The sequence below is a fragment of the Drosophila teissieri genome, chromosome 3R, assembly GCF_016746235.2.
Source record: "Drosophila teissieri strain GT53w chromosome 3R, Prin_Dtei_1.1, whole genome shotgun sequence".
NCBI lineage: Eukaryota > Metazoa > Arthropoda > Insecta > Diptera > Drosophilidae > Drosophila > Drosophila teissieri.
The window spans coordinates 19,524,921-19,539,849 of record NC_053032.1 but is presented as its reverse complement, the minus strand read 5'-3'; the positions used below and the strand labels follow the sequence as shown (position 1 = coordinate 19,539,849).

Here is a 14,929-nt window from a genome sequence, read left to right as displayed (position 1 = left end):
TTGCTCCCCTTTTTTTATGCTCCTTTTCCCGATCCTGGTGCACAGAACCCTTTTCGCACATAAATTACAGCGCATCCGATAAGAAATTTTTATTTTTAATCGGATTTCATGCTACCATCAACGGCGCCGTTCTCCGTTGTCGTCGGTGTCGTTGGGTTGTTGTCTTCTGGCCATTTTCCATTTGTTTGGCAGGCAGCATTTATGGCACTTCCTGGCGAGCCTCATTCATCCTTGCATTGGCCTTTCATTGCCGCCTCGCGAATGCCACTTGACCGCCACAGTTAAATTTTTTCCCCTTTCATTTCGGGCATCTTTTTTGTTTTAACATTTCGTTTTTGCCCTTTTCTGTCATGCAGATTAAAAAATGCCAACGCAGTAGGTGCCGGAGTTGGGTTCGTGGCCATATCCTCGTCCACTTCCAGCGGAGTAGCCTTTGTTACGCTTTGTATTTGTTGCTCATTTTGCTTATCGGTAGCCTTTCATTACGCTTTGTGTTAATTTTGCATACTGGCCGGCCGTTAATTGTGTTTGTTTATTTGCCTGCCACTCCTACCAGGAAAAAGAAGGAGATGGAGGCCGCGGCCAAAAAGGCGAAGGCCAAGAAACCGGATGCGGAGCCCACGGAGGAGGATGAAGAAGGTGAAAGCCACAAAGTTGAGGCCCATTTGTCGTCCTCCGAGGAGGAAGGTGAGTACATATTTCAAGGGAAGCTTCATAAACTAAATGAAACTAAGTAATCGATCTAGGTATAATTATCTTATTTAGTTCTAATAAATACTTGGGCTAATCCCATTAGAAAACTAATATTTCTTTTTATCAAACATAATATCATGATTCACTTACCCAATAATTCTTTATAGTGGAGATAAAAGTCGAGAAGCTGACGATCGCTCAGCGATGGGAGAAGATGCTCAGTGAGACGAAGGCCAAAGTGGAGGCGGAACACGCTGCCGAGGAAGCCACGCCGCCACGAATCACGCCCATCCAGAGGCGGCTACTCAAGGAGATCGAGGAGTTCCAGAGCGAAATAACCTGGACCATCAATCACATTGTCTGGGCCTTCAGTCTGCCATCGTCGTACATTCTGCCGGGTCAGGAGGCCACCGAATTCGAAGACGCCATCATTCGGGTGCCCGTCGATCCCAAAAGACTGGACCTGGTGATCACATACACCCAGCAGCAGCTGGAAGAAGTGGTCGACGGTTGGATAAAGTACCTCAAGAAGACAATGAAGACACTTACCGATGCCAAACTGGACGATTTTACTCCCATGGCGGAGCACCGCTACTGGCACAAAATGGAGGTGGAGCTCTACGGAACTTTGGAGCAGTTGAAGACCGAGTTTGTGGTAGCTGTTCTACAGCGTCTGGCTGATGACAACTCGCCAGTTCTTGTCGAATGGCAAAGTGTTATCGAAAAGACAGAGGCTCGCTTCAAGCTGGCCAAGGAAAACTCAGACTACTTAGGAACCATCATAGATTATCTAGAGGTGAGTTCCACAGCTTAAGGTTTTTAGTTCTAAGCTGAAAGAAGAAATTATTTTAACTAACTTTTATTGGACAACTAAACTTCTTAGATACATACCAAATCCAAAACATTGATAACTAGAAAAACGTATTTCAAAATGATACATTTGCGAAAAGTGGCAACGCTAAAGCAGAAACTTAATTATGGTTCTGGAACAAGTGGTTCGCAATAGAGCTTGTTCCTTTCGGAACCGAAACCGTGTAGTGATTACGTTTTTGAGACTTCCTTGTTAACTTATTTTCACGTACTTATTCTAATTGTAGTCGTAATCTGAAAACTTACCAGTGAAAGTACTAATAGTTGTAATTCTCTTTACCCACTCACCAGAAAGTACGCAGCTATGAGAGCTTCAAGATGGTGGTGCTCCAGATCCCCAACATCATGGTGGGGCTGCGTCACATCTGGACCATGTCCAGCCACTATTGCCGTGATCCCGAGATGCAGGTCCTGCTCTGCCAGATCTCGAATGTGTTCGTCCAGAAGGTGAAGAGCATCATCAACTTTGAGAACATATTCAAGTAAGTTAATTTGCATAGTGCAGTGTGCAACTTTCGTTTATAAACTAGAGATGAGCGCCTGAGGCACTGGTTCATCAGTTAGAGATGGAATATCTATTGCATGGATCGTGTGCATTGCGATATTCAACCGTTACTTCTGGTTTTTGGATGGATTCAAGAGCAAAGTGATTTGAAATTAAATTTACATTTTTCTTGTCTACAGGTACTCGGCGACCTACACCTACGAGACGGCCACCAACTGTGCCAACTTGCTGCGCTGCTGGAAGCAGGCCTACAAGCTCAGTCGCCAGCACATCGAGGATTCCGGGGCTGGATCCCGCTGGGAATTCGACCGAGTGGCGCTCTTCAACGAGGTTAACCACATCCACCGGGTGGCCGTGGACATTGCGTATGTGGGTCGCACATTCGTCCAGTATGAGAACCTATTTGGACACCGCTTGAAAGCCTGCATTGCGGATCCCTCGATTGTGGACAACCTGATGCGCAAGGTCTATCGCATGCTGGACGATCTGATCAAGAGCGTGGACTATGACATGTTCAGGCCGGGTAACTGGGAGAACTGGGAGTACTCGCTGGAGTTGTTCAACAAGCGGCTGGATAGCGTGGAAAATGAGGCCAAGAACGTGATCGACCAGAGCATCAACTCCCTGCTGTCCTCGGAGAAGGGTCTGGACTTGGTGGTCAATGCCATGAACATCGACACCAGAGCCACGCTACAGGAGTTCGTGGCCACCAAACATGAGAATCTACTGCGGTTCTTTGTGACTGAGATAAACGCCGTTGAGCGCGTTTTCACGGTGCGTTGTGATACATGAAAATAGTCCCCAAATAATGTGGTTGCCTTTCCAGAAATTGAAGAAATCCCCGCCCATGGCCAAGCACCAGCCGGCCAAAATCAGTGCCATCTTCTGGGCGCGCTTGCTAGGCAAGAAGCTCAAGACCTCCGTGCTGGCATTCAAGAGGGTCGAGGATGAGCCGGCAATCAAGAACAGCTTCCTGAAACGCAGCTCCTTCAAGCAGTACTTTGAGTTGATGACCGTGATGTTCCAGTTTGAAAAGGTGCTCTTCGAGAATTTCATACAGAACGCCACGTACTTGGTAAACACCACAAACCGGTCCAACGTGTTGAGTATTCGCATATGCAAGGAATCTACAAGTAGGGCTTTTAAACCGCAGGTTACAAAATAAGAAACTAATCTTTGTCCTCGCAGTGTCTTATATTTCGGAAGCCGTACAGACCCTGAAGGCCAAACCCCGGCCAGAGATGCAAATTACCAGTGACAGGCGTATTACACCCGTAAAGTCTTCAAATCTTATGCCCGTGCAATCGGAAGCATTCAGTGCCTATAGCAACGCGGATTCGGCAGGCACGGAACTCAGCTCGGAATCGGAAAATGAGGGCTTGGGTGTGGGTGACACATCGCAAAAGAAACTGATGTGCCGCATCAACCGACTGACCGTGCTGGTGGCCATGATCATGTGGATGGTCAGTAACACGCGAAAGGCCAATATACAGCTGCAGGAATGCACAGCGTTTCTTAGAATGGTCAAGGACAAGAAGCCCAAAGATGTTACGGCCATGGACAGGCATTGTGTAAGGACTTGCGAATGTAAGTAACAGGCATATAACACTATAAGATAAATTTTATCGAGGTATCACTTTTCCTGACTTTAGTGCTTCAACGAGCCGAGTCCCAGTATCTGCTGCCCATTTGGCGTGAACTGGTTGGGGAGAAGACACTCATCGAATATGACATGGATTTCGTTGTCAATCTGAAGCGTGATGTCTTCGATGTCCTCTTTGAAGCTCAGCAGTTTGAGCATCTCGGCTTTACACTTCCCGCGGTTTTGCGCACTGCAATCATGAAGAAAGATCTGCTCTTCAAGGACTATGAAAGAATGACCGAGATGGTTGACAGGTACAGGGGAATCATCAACAACCTGTCTATGTCCGAGGTCATCTTCCTACGCGGCCACATCTACGACACTGAACTGTTTATCCAAATGGGCGTGGGTCGATACACTTGGACGTCGTTCAATATAGGCAAATTCTGTGATCAAATCAATTCGCAGCTACGCAAACTTACCTCTATAGTGTCGCAAATCAATTTTATTCGCCTGGATCTGCGCTCTCGTATCGATATGATTAAGAGTTTCAATTTGTTCAACCTTGATGATGAACTTAAGGTTGATGAGTCTAGATCCTCTGAAGAATCAATGAGTCTACAAGACCCAAAGGGCATGTCCCAAAGATTCAAATCGGCCACTGGGGAAACCATAACTATGTTTTCGGTCGAAAAAGATGTGCCCGCTGATGAAAAGGCAGAGCAAGCCTGCGGATCCGGTATATATCCATGCCAGGGATACTTCGAAATCTTAGAGGCATCGCGCAATCGAAAGGCAGCGCAAATGAAGAAGCTTTACGATTCCCTAGGCCCGGTATTGGTCAAGCTGGAGAGCTTGGTGCTGGGCACTTTTTCTGGAAGGTCGGATCGCATGAAAACCTACTACGAGTATTGGGAAGAGGAGACATTCAAGTGCATTGTTGAGTAAGTAGTTTTCCTCTTCAATAGTTCCCTTACTTATATTAATAATCTCTTTTTTAGCATGACGTATCAGAATTTAAAGTGCTATATCAACCGTCTGCTCTCCAATAAACCCATGTTAGAGGTGAACGCTGTTCTCCTAATGTCGGAAATCGTCCTTGAGCCTTCGGTTCAGGAGCTGCAAAACACCATTGTGACTGCCACCAAGGACTATATATCCAGGTTGAGAATCTTCACTCGTTGGATGACCGGCACCTGTATAGCCTGCCCGCTGGTGGAAATGGGCAAACAGTTCAAGTACAATTACACCTACTATGAGGACGTCATCAAGATTCGATCCATTGTGGATCTGGTCATAAACATACACGATTTGGCTTCTAGAGTGGCCAACGAAGCCAGGGGCTTTGTGTCCCAGTGAGTAGCGCCTTATTTGTGAAAGGAAAATTCAAATTAATGCACTTTATGTTGAAGATTCCGCAAGTACTTCAATCTGTGGGCCTTCGAGAAGAGTTTCATCTGCCAGAAGTTCTTGGAAAAACAGGTGACGCTCATCGAAATCGATGAGAAATTTGCATTTTACTCGTCCATTGTGGAAACGCTGGCCAACACCCGCAAGTACCAGGACATCAAGTGTGTGCGCATAAATTTGGAGCCCTTGCTGGTGAGCATAACGCAACATGCCCAGGACTGGTGCACCACACTGGGTGAGGAGCTGTTGCGCCATGTCAACGATAACATGAGGGCAATGCGTAACGAAATCAAAGTGAGTTTGGATTCTCCAAGATTCCACAAACACATCCCCAACAAACATCCCTCCTAATCTGTGCAAATCTGCGGCAGACCCTCAGCCTGAATCTCAACAAGACCACACGCGAGCTGGAGGACTTCAAGCTGGTCATGACCACGATTGGTACGGTGCAGTCGTCGACGTTGTCGAACGAGCAGAAAATCCACGAAATGCAGGAGACCTTTACCATTCTCAGCGAACACAGAATTATGGTAAGAATCGCCTTTAAGTTTTAGTTACCCTATCGCTCAATATTTTTCGTGAGCTTCTCATTCTAATCCAATCGTTGTGAAATGTGCACATCCCCTCCGTTTAATGAAAGTTACTTAAGTCTGCCAACCATGGCGCGCTTATTTGTGTATTCAAATGAGCAGTTTTACAAAAATCCCATCGAAATCCCAGCAGAGCTGGACTGAGGCTACTGTCACTGTTTCTATTTCTGTTTACATATGCATATTCGGCGGTCGGTCTGGCCAGGACCATTTGGAAATGGCTTTCCGCTTTTTGGCGCAGCCACCGCACAAATGGTTACGTAAATGCTGCTGCAGCAACAGCAACAGGACTATCCATAGTCCATAGTCCATGCTCCATAGTCCAGATTAGGATCCGGACCCGACCAACGCTGCGTATCCGAATCTGTGTCTGTGTGCTGGCCATTTCGGTATCCGCTCGCTCCGCTTCGCTTCGGTCCGTTCATTTATTGATGGCATTCCGTTGCGGCGGCGACGTCGCTTAGCTTTGGCCAGACAAAAAGGAATTAACTTGCATTTTATATAAATTAATGAACGAATGAATGCATACGCCCGCACACAGGCACAGTGTAATATATATATACAGCTGGGGTTAAGAGAGTAGCTCCGGGCGTATGCGCCATGAAATGGTAATTTATTTCAATCGAGCTTAAAATATGATTTACTTCCGTTTTTAGTGTATAAAAGGATTTTCAAGGTTTTTCTTTCGAAATGTAAACTTTTACAAAATAGTGTCTGTATAAATAATTAAAATTGGTTATCCCTACCATGCGTAAAGGATATACCATCTTTATATGCTCTGTTAACTACATTTTTGACCTCACCTGTATGTATTGGCGTTGCAATTGCCGGGAAAGGCCAAATGAAAATTTATGCGGTGGTGGCCCTGAAAGCTATGCTATAGTTTTTTTTTATTCCACTTCGGGTTGCGGACGGTTGGATGTGGGTTAAAAAAAAAAATAGTAGCTGGGAAGAAGCGATGGAACACCACGCTTCGCTGGTCGTTAGTGAATTTCGGCACTTTTCATGATTATTATTTGCACTCAGCCATAATTGAAGGGCACTGCTTAATTTTTATGTGCGTTGTATTTGCAATTTAATTCGCCTCTGCCATTCCAGTTCCCCTACGAGGACATGCTGATGGCCCATCACCTGGAGAAGCGCTGGAAGAGGCTCTTCCTATCGGCCCTGTATCGCTATGAGAAGCTGCAACCAATTAAGCAGAAATTCGCCGACATGACTTCCGTCGAAATCGATGAGTTCTGCGATGATGTAAGTTGTCGAAGGAAAAGGAAGTGCCCCGCAGGTCCTTCCTTTTCGAGTTGTGACAATGGGATTAGGACTGAGGCTGGTGCTGCTGCTGAGGCTGCGCTGTCGACTTTGCATTTCCGCTATTTTGCGTTCTTTCTCTGCAATTCTGTTTTGTTTCCTCCCATTATTATTTCCTTTCAATGGCATTTTAATTGGATTTTTCCGCGCGCTCAACCATTATTGTCAATTGTTAGCGGCGACGTCGCTGCTGTCGTCAGCGTAAAATGAATTAACTTGAAGTGTTTATCATTTGAATTAGAGCGCAAGACAGACGGATGTGGTGGCTGGGTGGGTGGGTCAGAGGCCACCCATTCTCATTCCCAATCCCAATCCCACTGCTACTTTATGCTGCACTAACCTTTTTTTCCATTTGCCCGACAGTTGGCCGAGTTTATCAAGGATTACGACGAGAACGGCCCCGGCTCCGTGGGCGCTGAGCTAGAGCGAGGTGTGCGCCTAATGGATCCGTATGGCCAGAAAATAGGCGAACGCGAATTGCGGCGCGAGGAGTTGGCCAATGCAGAGCGACTGTTCGACATGGCCATGGTGGACTACCATGAGTTTGCGCGGGTGCAAACCGAGTTTGAGGGACTGCAGCAGGTAGGGTATTCTTTTTAACAATTATCCTTGCATTGCTCATAAGATATGTTTAAACCCCTTTCCACTGGCAGCTGTACAAACTATACAAGGCGCAGAAATACGCTCGCGAAGGATGGGGCAAGACCTTGTGGGCCGATCTGGATCCCAATGTACTGACCGAGGGCGTTGAGAGCTATCTGAAGGAGTTCCGGAAATTTACCAAGGCGGTAAGCTTTTACTCCGGGGCGCGGCAGCAAACTTTGCCAATTAAACAAAGTTTTTCGGCCTGCTTGGATTTTCATAAAATTACACGACGCCTTGAAACAACAAAAGCAAAATACTTTTGAACAGTGAACTCACTGTGAAAGGCGTCTTATGATGCCACTTTCACGCTCAAGCATGTCGGACTAGTTGAATAACTCAAAAGAAAATCTCCGAATATTAGAAAAATCTGGCATTTCCACTCGGTTGGCGTTCAAAAGTGTGCGATGGGGGAAAACGATTGCATCCGTTTGCTGGGTATTTACTTTTTTCATACCTATGGCTTTCCATGAGGTTTCCCCAAAAGCTTTAGTTAAAGAAGAAATGAGAATTTTCTGGCCACGCCTTGCAGCGACAAAATTTTGCACCTAAACTGATTATGACAAATTGATTTATTTACTTCACTAACAAGTTTTTGAGGAATTTCGCTGGCCGGGCCAAAAGTTTGTTGCAGCCAAAACTTTTCTCGCCCATCGCCCGCCCATACAAATGAAGTGGGCGTGGCACCCCGAATGGGGTGGCACAAAAGCAATGGTGAAAACTGTAGGTGGGTTTGGCTTTCGGGCATCATAACTCCGGCGGAGAGAAGATTAGTATGGCAAATATTTCAAAAGCACCGCGATTAATATAAACAAATTTGAATATAATCATTCGACACGCACATATTTCAGTGCAGTTTTATCGCGCATAATTTCGGCAGCCAGTCCCCAAAAGCAGCAACTACTGAAAGCCAGGCAATGCCGATGCTCTACATAATCAGCGTCCTAAAATGTAAATCAATTTGTTCAATATTGAAAATAATTAAAATGCCAGCGGGCTGTCCATGTCAGCTCCCTCCGACACTCAAACTTGTTGACAGTGGAGCAGCATTGCTGGCTGCTGCTCCTGTTGTTGGTATTTCAATTTATGTCCTGAATGGTCCGGAGTGCCGTGCATTTTGCATGTGCAAACAAACGGACGGCAGCCCGGCGTGCAAACAGACTGCGCTTTTTGGCTAACAGCAACGGCAATGATGGGCCACGTTGGGCAACGATGGTAGTTGGTAGCTAAAACATAACCGAAACCAAAAACCACGAGCCGCAGGACTCGCGTTCGTCATAATTCAATGGGGGGCAACCACAGGCAACAACCACACTATTGTTTCAGCTGATTTTCAGCCAGCTAACTAACCATCCGCACTCCGCTAACCAACCGGAACTTTTGCGTTTCCAGGTGCGCACCCTGCCCGTTGGCGTCCAACTGGAGATCCACATGAAGCAGTTCAAGGGCACCGTGCCGCTGATGGTTAGCCTCAAACACGAGGCGCTCAGGGAGCGTCACTGGCTGCAGTTGATGGAGAAGACGGGTCAGTACTTCGACATGTCACCGGCTCGATTCACGCTGGAGAACATGTTCGCCATGCAGCTGCACAAGTACCAGGAGATTGCCGAGCAGATCCTGACCAATGCCATCAAGGAGCTGCAAATCGAACGGGGTGTCCAGGCTGTCATCGAGACCTGGGCCTCGATGTCCTTCAAGACCTTCAAGCACTTCAAGGGATCGGATGATCGTGGCTGGGTGCTGGGTCCTGTGGACGAGATCATGCAGATACTCGAGGACAATGCCATGAATCTCCAGTCGATGGGGGCCAGTCAGTGAGTATTCATCATTCCAAGAGTCCTAGTTACTGTTGTATTTATTCGTATATCACCAGGTTTATTGGACCCTTTCTGGAGACGGTGAACAAGTGGGAGCGAACGTTGGCCCTCATCTCGGAGATCATCGACGAGTGGCTGGTGGTGCAGCGCAAGTGGCTCTATCTGGAGGGCATATTCATTGGCGGCGACATTCGCACCCAGCTGCCGGAGGAGGCGCGGAAATTCGATGACATTGACAAGGCGTATCGCAGGGTGGGTAATCCGTGGTATTTGCCGGTGCTTGTTATGTAGCTGCTATTGGGTTATTTGGAACGCACACTTAGTGTCTGCCTACAATTTATTTGGGTTGATTTAATGTGTGCCGACAGTATGGCGACTCCTTACTTAACGGTAAACATAATACGCATGCAAACGACTGCTATTGTGTATGCGTAATTGTGTAGCCCCACACACACACACACACTTGCACACACACCGAAATACGCCAGGAAATGGCAGGATATCCCAGGAGCCGTAGCACATTACACATACGCAACGTTGGCCCGAGCAGTGTTTACAAATGCCAAGCACTTTCACCTTCCACTGCTACCGACTGCTTTCTCCTCGTTCCTCGATCCCCGGTGTGCAAGTGGGCGTGTGGGCGTGTGGCCATGTGGGGGGATAGATTTGTGTTTGTGTTTGGCGCTTAACTTCACTTAACCTTGCCAGCCACTGGATTCCTTCCTTCGTTTGCTTTACGTTTCATTTGCAACATTTGCCGCCATATTTGATGCCATTTGTGAAATGATTTATTATTTTGATTTGCTCTCGACATTCGTGTTAAGTTCCATACACTCTCGAATGGGAGGGCCTCTCACTTGACTTGACCGAATTAAGATCCTTCAGTTTTGGGCTGTAGTGCCACTCAGGCTTAAAATTATTGTACACAATTGGAGTATTGCTTTTAGTTTGTTCCACAGCTTGAAGCAACAGAGTTTGCATTCTTGGATGGGTTTTAAGTGTAAGCATTATAGAAACTTCAGGGATTACATTTAACCGGAAGTAATGATTGTTTTAGACGCATGCATAAAATACATTCTATGTTGTGGTACCTCCTAATGACTAAATTATAATCCCAACAGCAAAACGTAGAGTATGCGAATACCATATATCGTGCACCATAACCATTCCCACTTTCGTCTAATATGTTTGATTGTATTTGGGTTGGTCGTTGCGCTCATTGCCTTTCATAATAATTTACTGCCTCGACTGGCGATGCCGCGTCCTGGTTCCTGCTTCCTGCTTCCTGCTTCGTGCCCCCTGCTACATCTTGCTCTCCATCTTTCGTTGCAGATCATGGTCGATTGTGCCAAAAATCCGTTAGTGGTGCCATTCTGCACAGTGCCCGGTCGCTTAGTGGAAATACAGGGCCTGGGCATTGGCTTGGAAAATTGTCAGAAGTCGTTAAACGAATATTTGGACTCGAAGCGTCGCATTTTTCCGCGTTTCTATTTCATATCCACCGATGAGCTGCTCTCCATCCTGGGCAGCAGTGAGCCATCTGCAGTGCAGAACCACATCATTAAGGTGGGTATCGGGTGGGTTTCAGTTTGGGTTTGGGTTTGGGTTTGGGTTCAGGATCTGGCTTCAAGTTGGTGGGTGTGCTGCCTTTTGGTGGTGACAACAACAGATTTGCCAAACTGCCAGTGACATTATTTTTATGTACAACGGGGCGTGTGTGTATATACATATATATGTATATGTATATGCATGCATGTAAGTATGTATATGCTATAGAGTCTTGCCATAAAAGTTAATGTCACTGTTTATTCGTTCTGGCCAATGTCCATGGCGGATATTACGCCAATTTCTGCAACACATGCATGGCTCTGGTTTTCGTTTCGTTACGTTTCGTTTTGGGACGCTTGAGCCGTGGTAAATTTTTATGAATTTATTTGGCTTATAAATAATATATATATTTTTCCCTCTCCCTGCCCCCTTTCCGTTTGCATTGATTTTGCAATTTTCAGATGTACGACAATATCAAGTCGTTGCGCTTGGTCAAGGAGGGCAGCCAGACGATTGTTACAGGCATGATTTCCAGCGAGGGCGAGGTCATGGAGTTCCGGAACTCTGGTAGGTACTGCTCCATTCCGTTGGGGAAACGGATTCGGGGCAATCCAGCATCCACGCACTGATTGCCAATTTTAAAATTGAACTTTTTTATGGCAATATTGTCTGCTGCCTGCCGGCTGGCCAATTTCTTTTAATTAATTTGAAGCCAGTCGCAGTTGGCATCGTATCGCATCGCAGCGCATTGGGATGGGCATCCGCATGAGCTTGGGCATCGGCATGGGCCCATCAGCCAAGCTGGGGATGATTGCTCCTCTGTTCTTACTGCCATTGTTGTTGCTTTATTGTTTGTTGTATAACACTTATTGATATTGGCAACTGGGGTTTATTTATGCGGTTATTGTCTTTTCTTTTCGCCTGCTTCTTCCTCCTCCGGGTGCGATGAATAACAGCTCGGGCAGCAGGACGCGTGGAGTACTGGATGAACGATGTCCTGGACGAAATGCGCCGCTCCAACCGCTTCATAAACAAGACGGCCATCTACGACTTTGGCACAGATCTGCAAATTTCAAGGTAAGTGCCGCCGTCAGCTGGGCATAAAACATATTTAATGCCCCGGTCCTTCCGCTTCCTTTTCGCATCCTTCTGACGGCGAAGGGCAGAGTGACTCCTCGGGTGGGTACCAGAGTGACACTTCGGCAGCCAATTCCTTTTATGGCCGGCGATTTACATTGCGGGAAGTCAACTGCTCCGACTCTCATCCAGTTCCCACTCCGGTCGCGACTGTATAATTTTGTCATTTCGCGCGATTTATTATTTTGTTTAAGCCGTGGGGCGCATGGCCTGGCATATTTATGGCCAATTGTATTAAATTGACAGTCATTGGGCACTTTCGATTTCGACTTTGTTGTGTCCGCAGGCCCGACTGGCTAATGAACTACCAGGGAATGGTGGGGCTGGCTGCCAGTCAAGTCTGGTGGACGGCCGAGGTGGAGGAGGCCTTCGACCAGGCCCAGAATCATGGCAACATGCGGGCGATGAAGGATTTCTTGGGCAAGAACAACTACCAGATCGAGGAGCTGGTCCTCAAGGTGCGCTCCAATCTCTCCCGCAACGATCGACTCAAGTTCAAGGCCCAGTGCACAGTGGATGTCCATGCGAGGGACATTATCGACAATTTTGTGCGGGACAATGTCCTGGATGCCAGCGAATTCAGCTGGGAAAGCCAGCTCCGTTTCTACTGGATGAAGTTCTACGATAATCTGCATGTGCTCCAGTGCTCCGGCAGCTTTGACTTTGGTTACGAGTACATGGGTCTTAATGGACGCCTGGTCATTACGCCCCTCACGGATCGTATTTACTTAACCATCACCCAAGCGCTGCTCATGAATCTGGGTGGTGCTCCTGCTGGACCAGCTGGAACGGGCAAAACAGAGACGGTTAAGGATCTGGCCAAGGCCATGGGCCTGCTTTGTGTGGTCACCAATTGCGGCGAGGGCATGGACTACCGGGCTGTGGGCACCATACTGTCCGGCTTGGTCCAGTGCGGTGCCTGGGGATGTTTCGACGAGTTCAATCGTATCGACATCTCGGTGCTCAGTGTGATATCAACCCAGCTGCAAACCATCAGAAACGGCTTGATCAGGAAACTGGATCGGTTTGTGGTATGTAGCTATAAGATTAGTCATCTACTCTGTTTAAAAATGGTTTCTTTCAGTTTGAAGGCGTTGAGATCCATCTAGATCCCAAGTGCGGCGTGTTTGTGACCATGAATCCTGGCTACGCTGGCCGCACGGAGCTGCCGGAGTCCGTTAAGGCTTTGTTCCGCCCCGTGACCTGCATCAAACCCGATCTAGAGCTGATCTGCCTGATCTCTCTGTTCTCCGATGGATTCCTTACCGCCAAGGTGTTGGCCAAGAAGATGACCGTTTTGTACGCCCTGGCGCAGGCGCAGCTGTCGAAGCAGTGCCATTACGATTGGGGATTGAGATCCCTGAACTCTGTGCTGCGAATGGCTGGCGTGATGAAGCGGCAGTCGGAGGATCTACCGGAGGCAGTGGTTCTGATGCGAGTACTGCGTGACATGAACTTTCCGAAATTCGTGTTCGAGGATGTGCCATTGTTTCTGGGACTCATCAAGGATCTGTTTCCTGGTATCGACTGCCCTCGCATCGGTTATCCGGACTTCAATGCCGCCGTGCGTCATGTGCTGGTCAACGATGGCTACATATTGCTGCCCGATCAGGTGCGTCTGTCCACTGGTTTGTGCCCTGTCACTGCCGTGTTGACAGTGGCATCAACCCATAGTCAGCCGTGTCACTCTCCTGGCGGCCATCACTTTGACACTTTGTAAATTGCGCCATGTCGCATAATCGCAAATGAAGGAAATGTTACAAAGCATTTTGCCCCCGCTTCTACGGTGACCCACCGCCCACCGCCCACGTCCAACTTCAACTTTGCTTCTCCAACAACTGCTGACAATTTTCACTAATACAATTTTCCATTTCTTCATTCTCTCCTCCATGCACGCTGTTCTCGAACTCCTGGCAAAATCCTTGCCACTTTCATCAAACAAAATGTTGCGCAAATGTCGGCCACCTCCTGCCGGAAATGGACAACTGCTGGACATGCGATGTCACCCGGGCTCGGTTCCTCCCGTCCGGGCAACACCATTTATGACAACTAAATCCCTACAATGGCCACGCCTTCTTCGTCCTTTCGAAAAACTCTGGCTGGCTGGCTGGCTGGCCGGCTGGTTGGCAGGAGGACAAAGTAGTGCAAATGTACGAGACCATGATGACCAGGCACTCGACCATGTTGGTGGGCCCTACAGGTGGCGGGAAAACTGTCGTCATAAATGCCCTGATCAAGGCGCAGACCCACATGGGCCTGCCCACCAAGTGCCTTGTGCTTAACCCCAAGGTAAGTGGACCCATGGCGCCATCCCCTCAGATTTAGACAAGCGCACAAATTGCCTCCTCCTGCGGGCACTTTTAGTTTCCACCGCCCTTTATGAGCTTAGGTGCATGTCCTTTGGCCTCGTCCTGTCTTCAAATTGCACTTCTCTCTGTTTTCTGTTTTTCGCATTTCGCTTTGGCCAATCCGAGTTGTTAAGTGCTTGTGAAATTGTTCAATTGCTTGGACTGTAATTACTCCATGAAATATTGAAAAACATTGATACTGCAATTCCGAAGCAATCAGGCTTTGCACCGAAGTCCACAGAAAACCAAAACATTCTTCATCATTGTGCATACATTAAGCTTTAAGAAAGTATCATCATTGGCATGTATTCGGTCATGTTTATGATCATATTTTTATTTGCAGGCCTGCTCCGTGATTGAATTATACGGCTTTTTGGATATGGAAACGAGGGATTGGATTGATGGATTGTTTTCAAATATATTTCGTGAAATGAATAAGCCCATCGAGCGTGAGGTACGTAAAAAGGGGCTGCCTATTT

At 47.4% G+C, this 14,929-nt stretch overlaps 1 protein-coding gene across 1 annotated transcript in view; it reads left to right on the top strand.

Annotated features, from left to right (window-relative positions):
- The window catches only part of LOC122618982 (dynein axonemal heavy chain 10), a 33,135-nt gene that overhangs the window by 3,670 nt on the left and 14,536 nt on the right, over positions 1–14,929 (top strand). The window contains exons 6-27 of the mRNA XM_043795589.1: positions 557–687; positions 861–1,489; positions 1,855–2,045; positions 2,248–2,842; positions 2,895–3,201; positions 3,257–3,655; positions 3,721–4,594; positions 4,652–5,005; positions 5,063–5,354; positions 5,432–5,590; positions 6,749–6,901; positions 7,322–7,540; positions 7,612–7,746; positions 8,993–9,414; positions 9,474–9,669; positions 10,750–10,983; positions 11,427–11,532; positions 11,922–12,042; positions 12,389–13,133; positions 13,187–13,714; positions 14,233–14,391; positions 14,794–14,904. Coding sequence (XP_043651524.1) covers positions 557–687; positions 861–1,489; positions 1,855–2,045; positions 2,248–2,842; positions 2,895–3,201; positions 3,257–3,655; positions 3,721–4,594; positions 4,652–5,005; positions 5,063–5,354; positions 5,432–5,590; positions 6,749–6,901; positions 7,322–7,540; positions 7,612–7,746; positions 8,993–9,414; positions 9,474–9,669; positions 10,750–10,983; positions 11,427–11,532; positions 11,922–12,042; positions 12,389–13,133; positions 13,187–13,714; positions 14,233–14,391; positions 14,794–14,904 — 7,060 coding nt within the window. The remainder of the gene's footprint in view (positions 1–556; positions 688–860; positions 1,490–1,854; positions 2,046–2,247; positions 2,843–2,894; positions 3,202–3,256; positions 3,656–3,720; positions 4,595–4,651; positions 5,006–5,062; positions 5,355–5,431; positions 5,591–6,748; positions 6,902–7,321; positions 7,541–7,611; positions 7,747–8,992; positions 9,415–9,473; positions 9,670–10,749; positions 10,984–11,426; positions 11,533–11,921; positions 12,043–12,388; positions 13,134–13,186; positions 13,715–14,232; positions 14,392–14,793; positions 14,905–14,929) is intronic.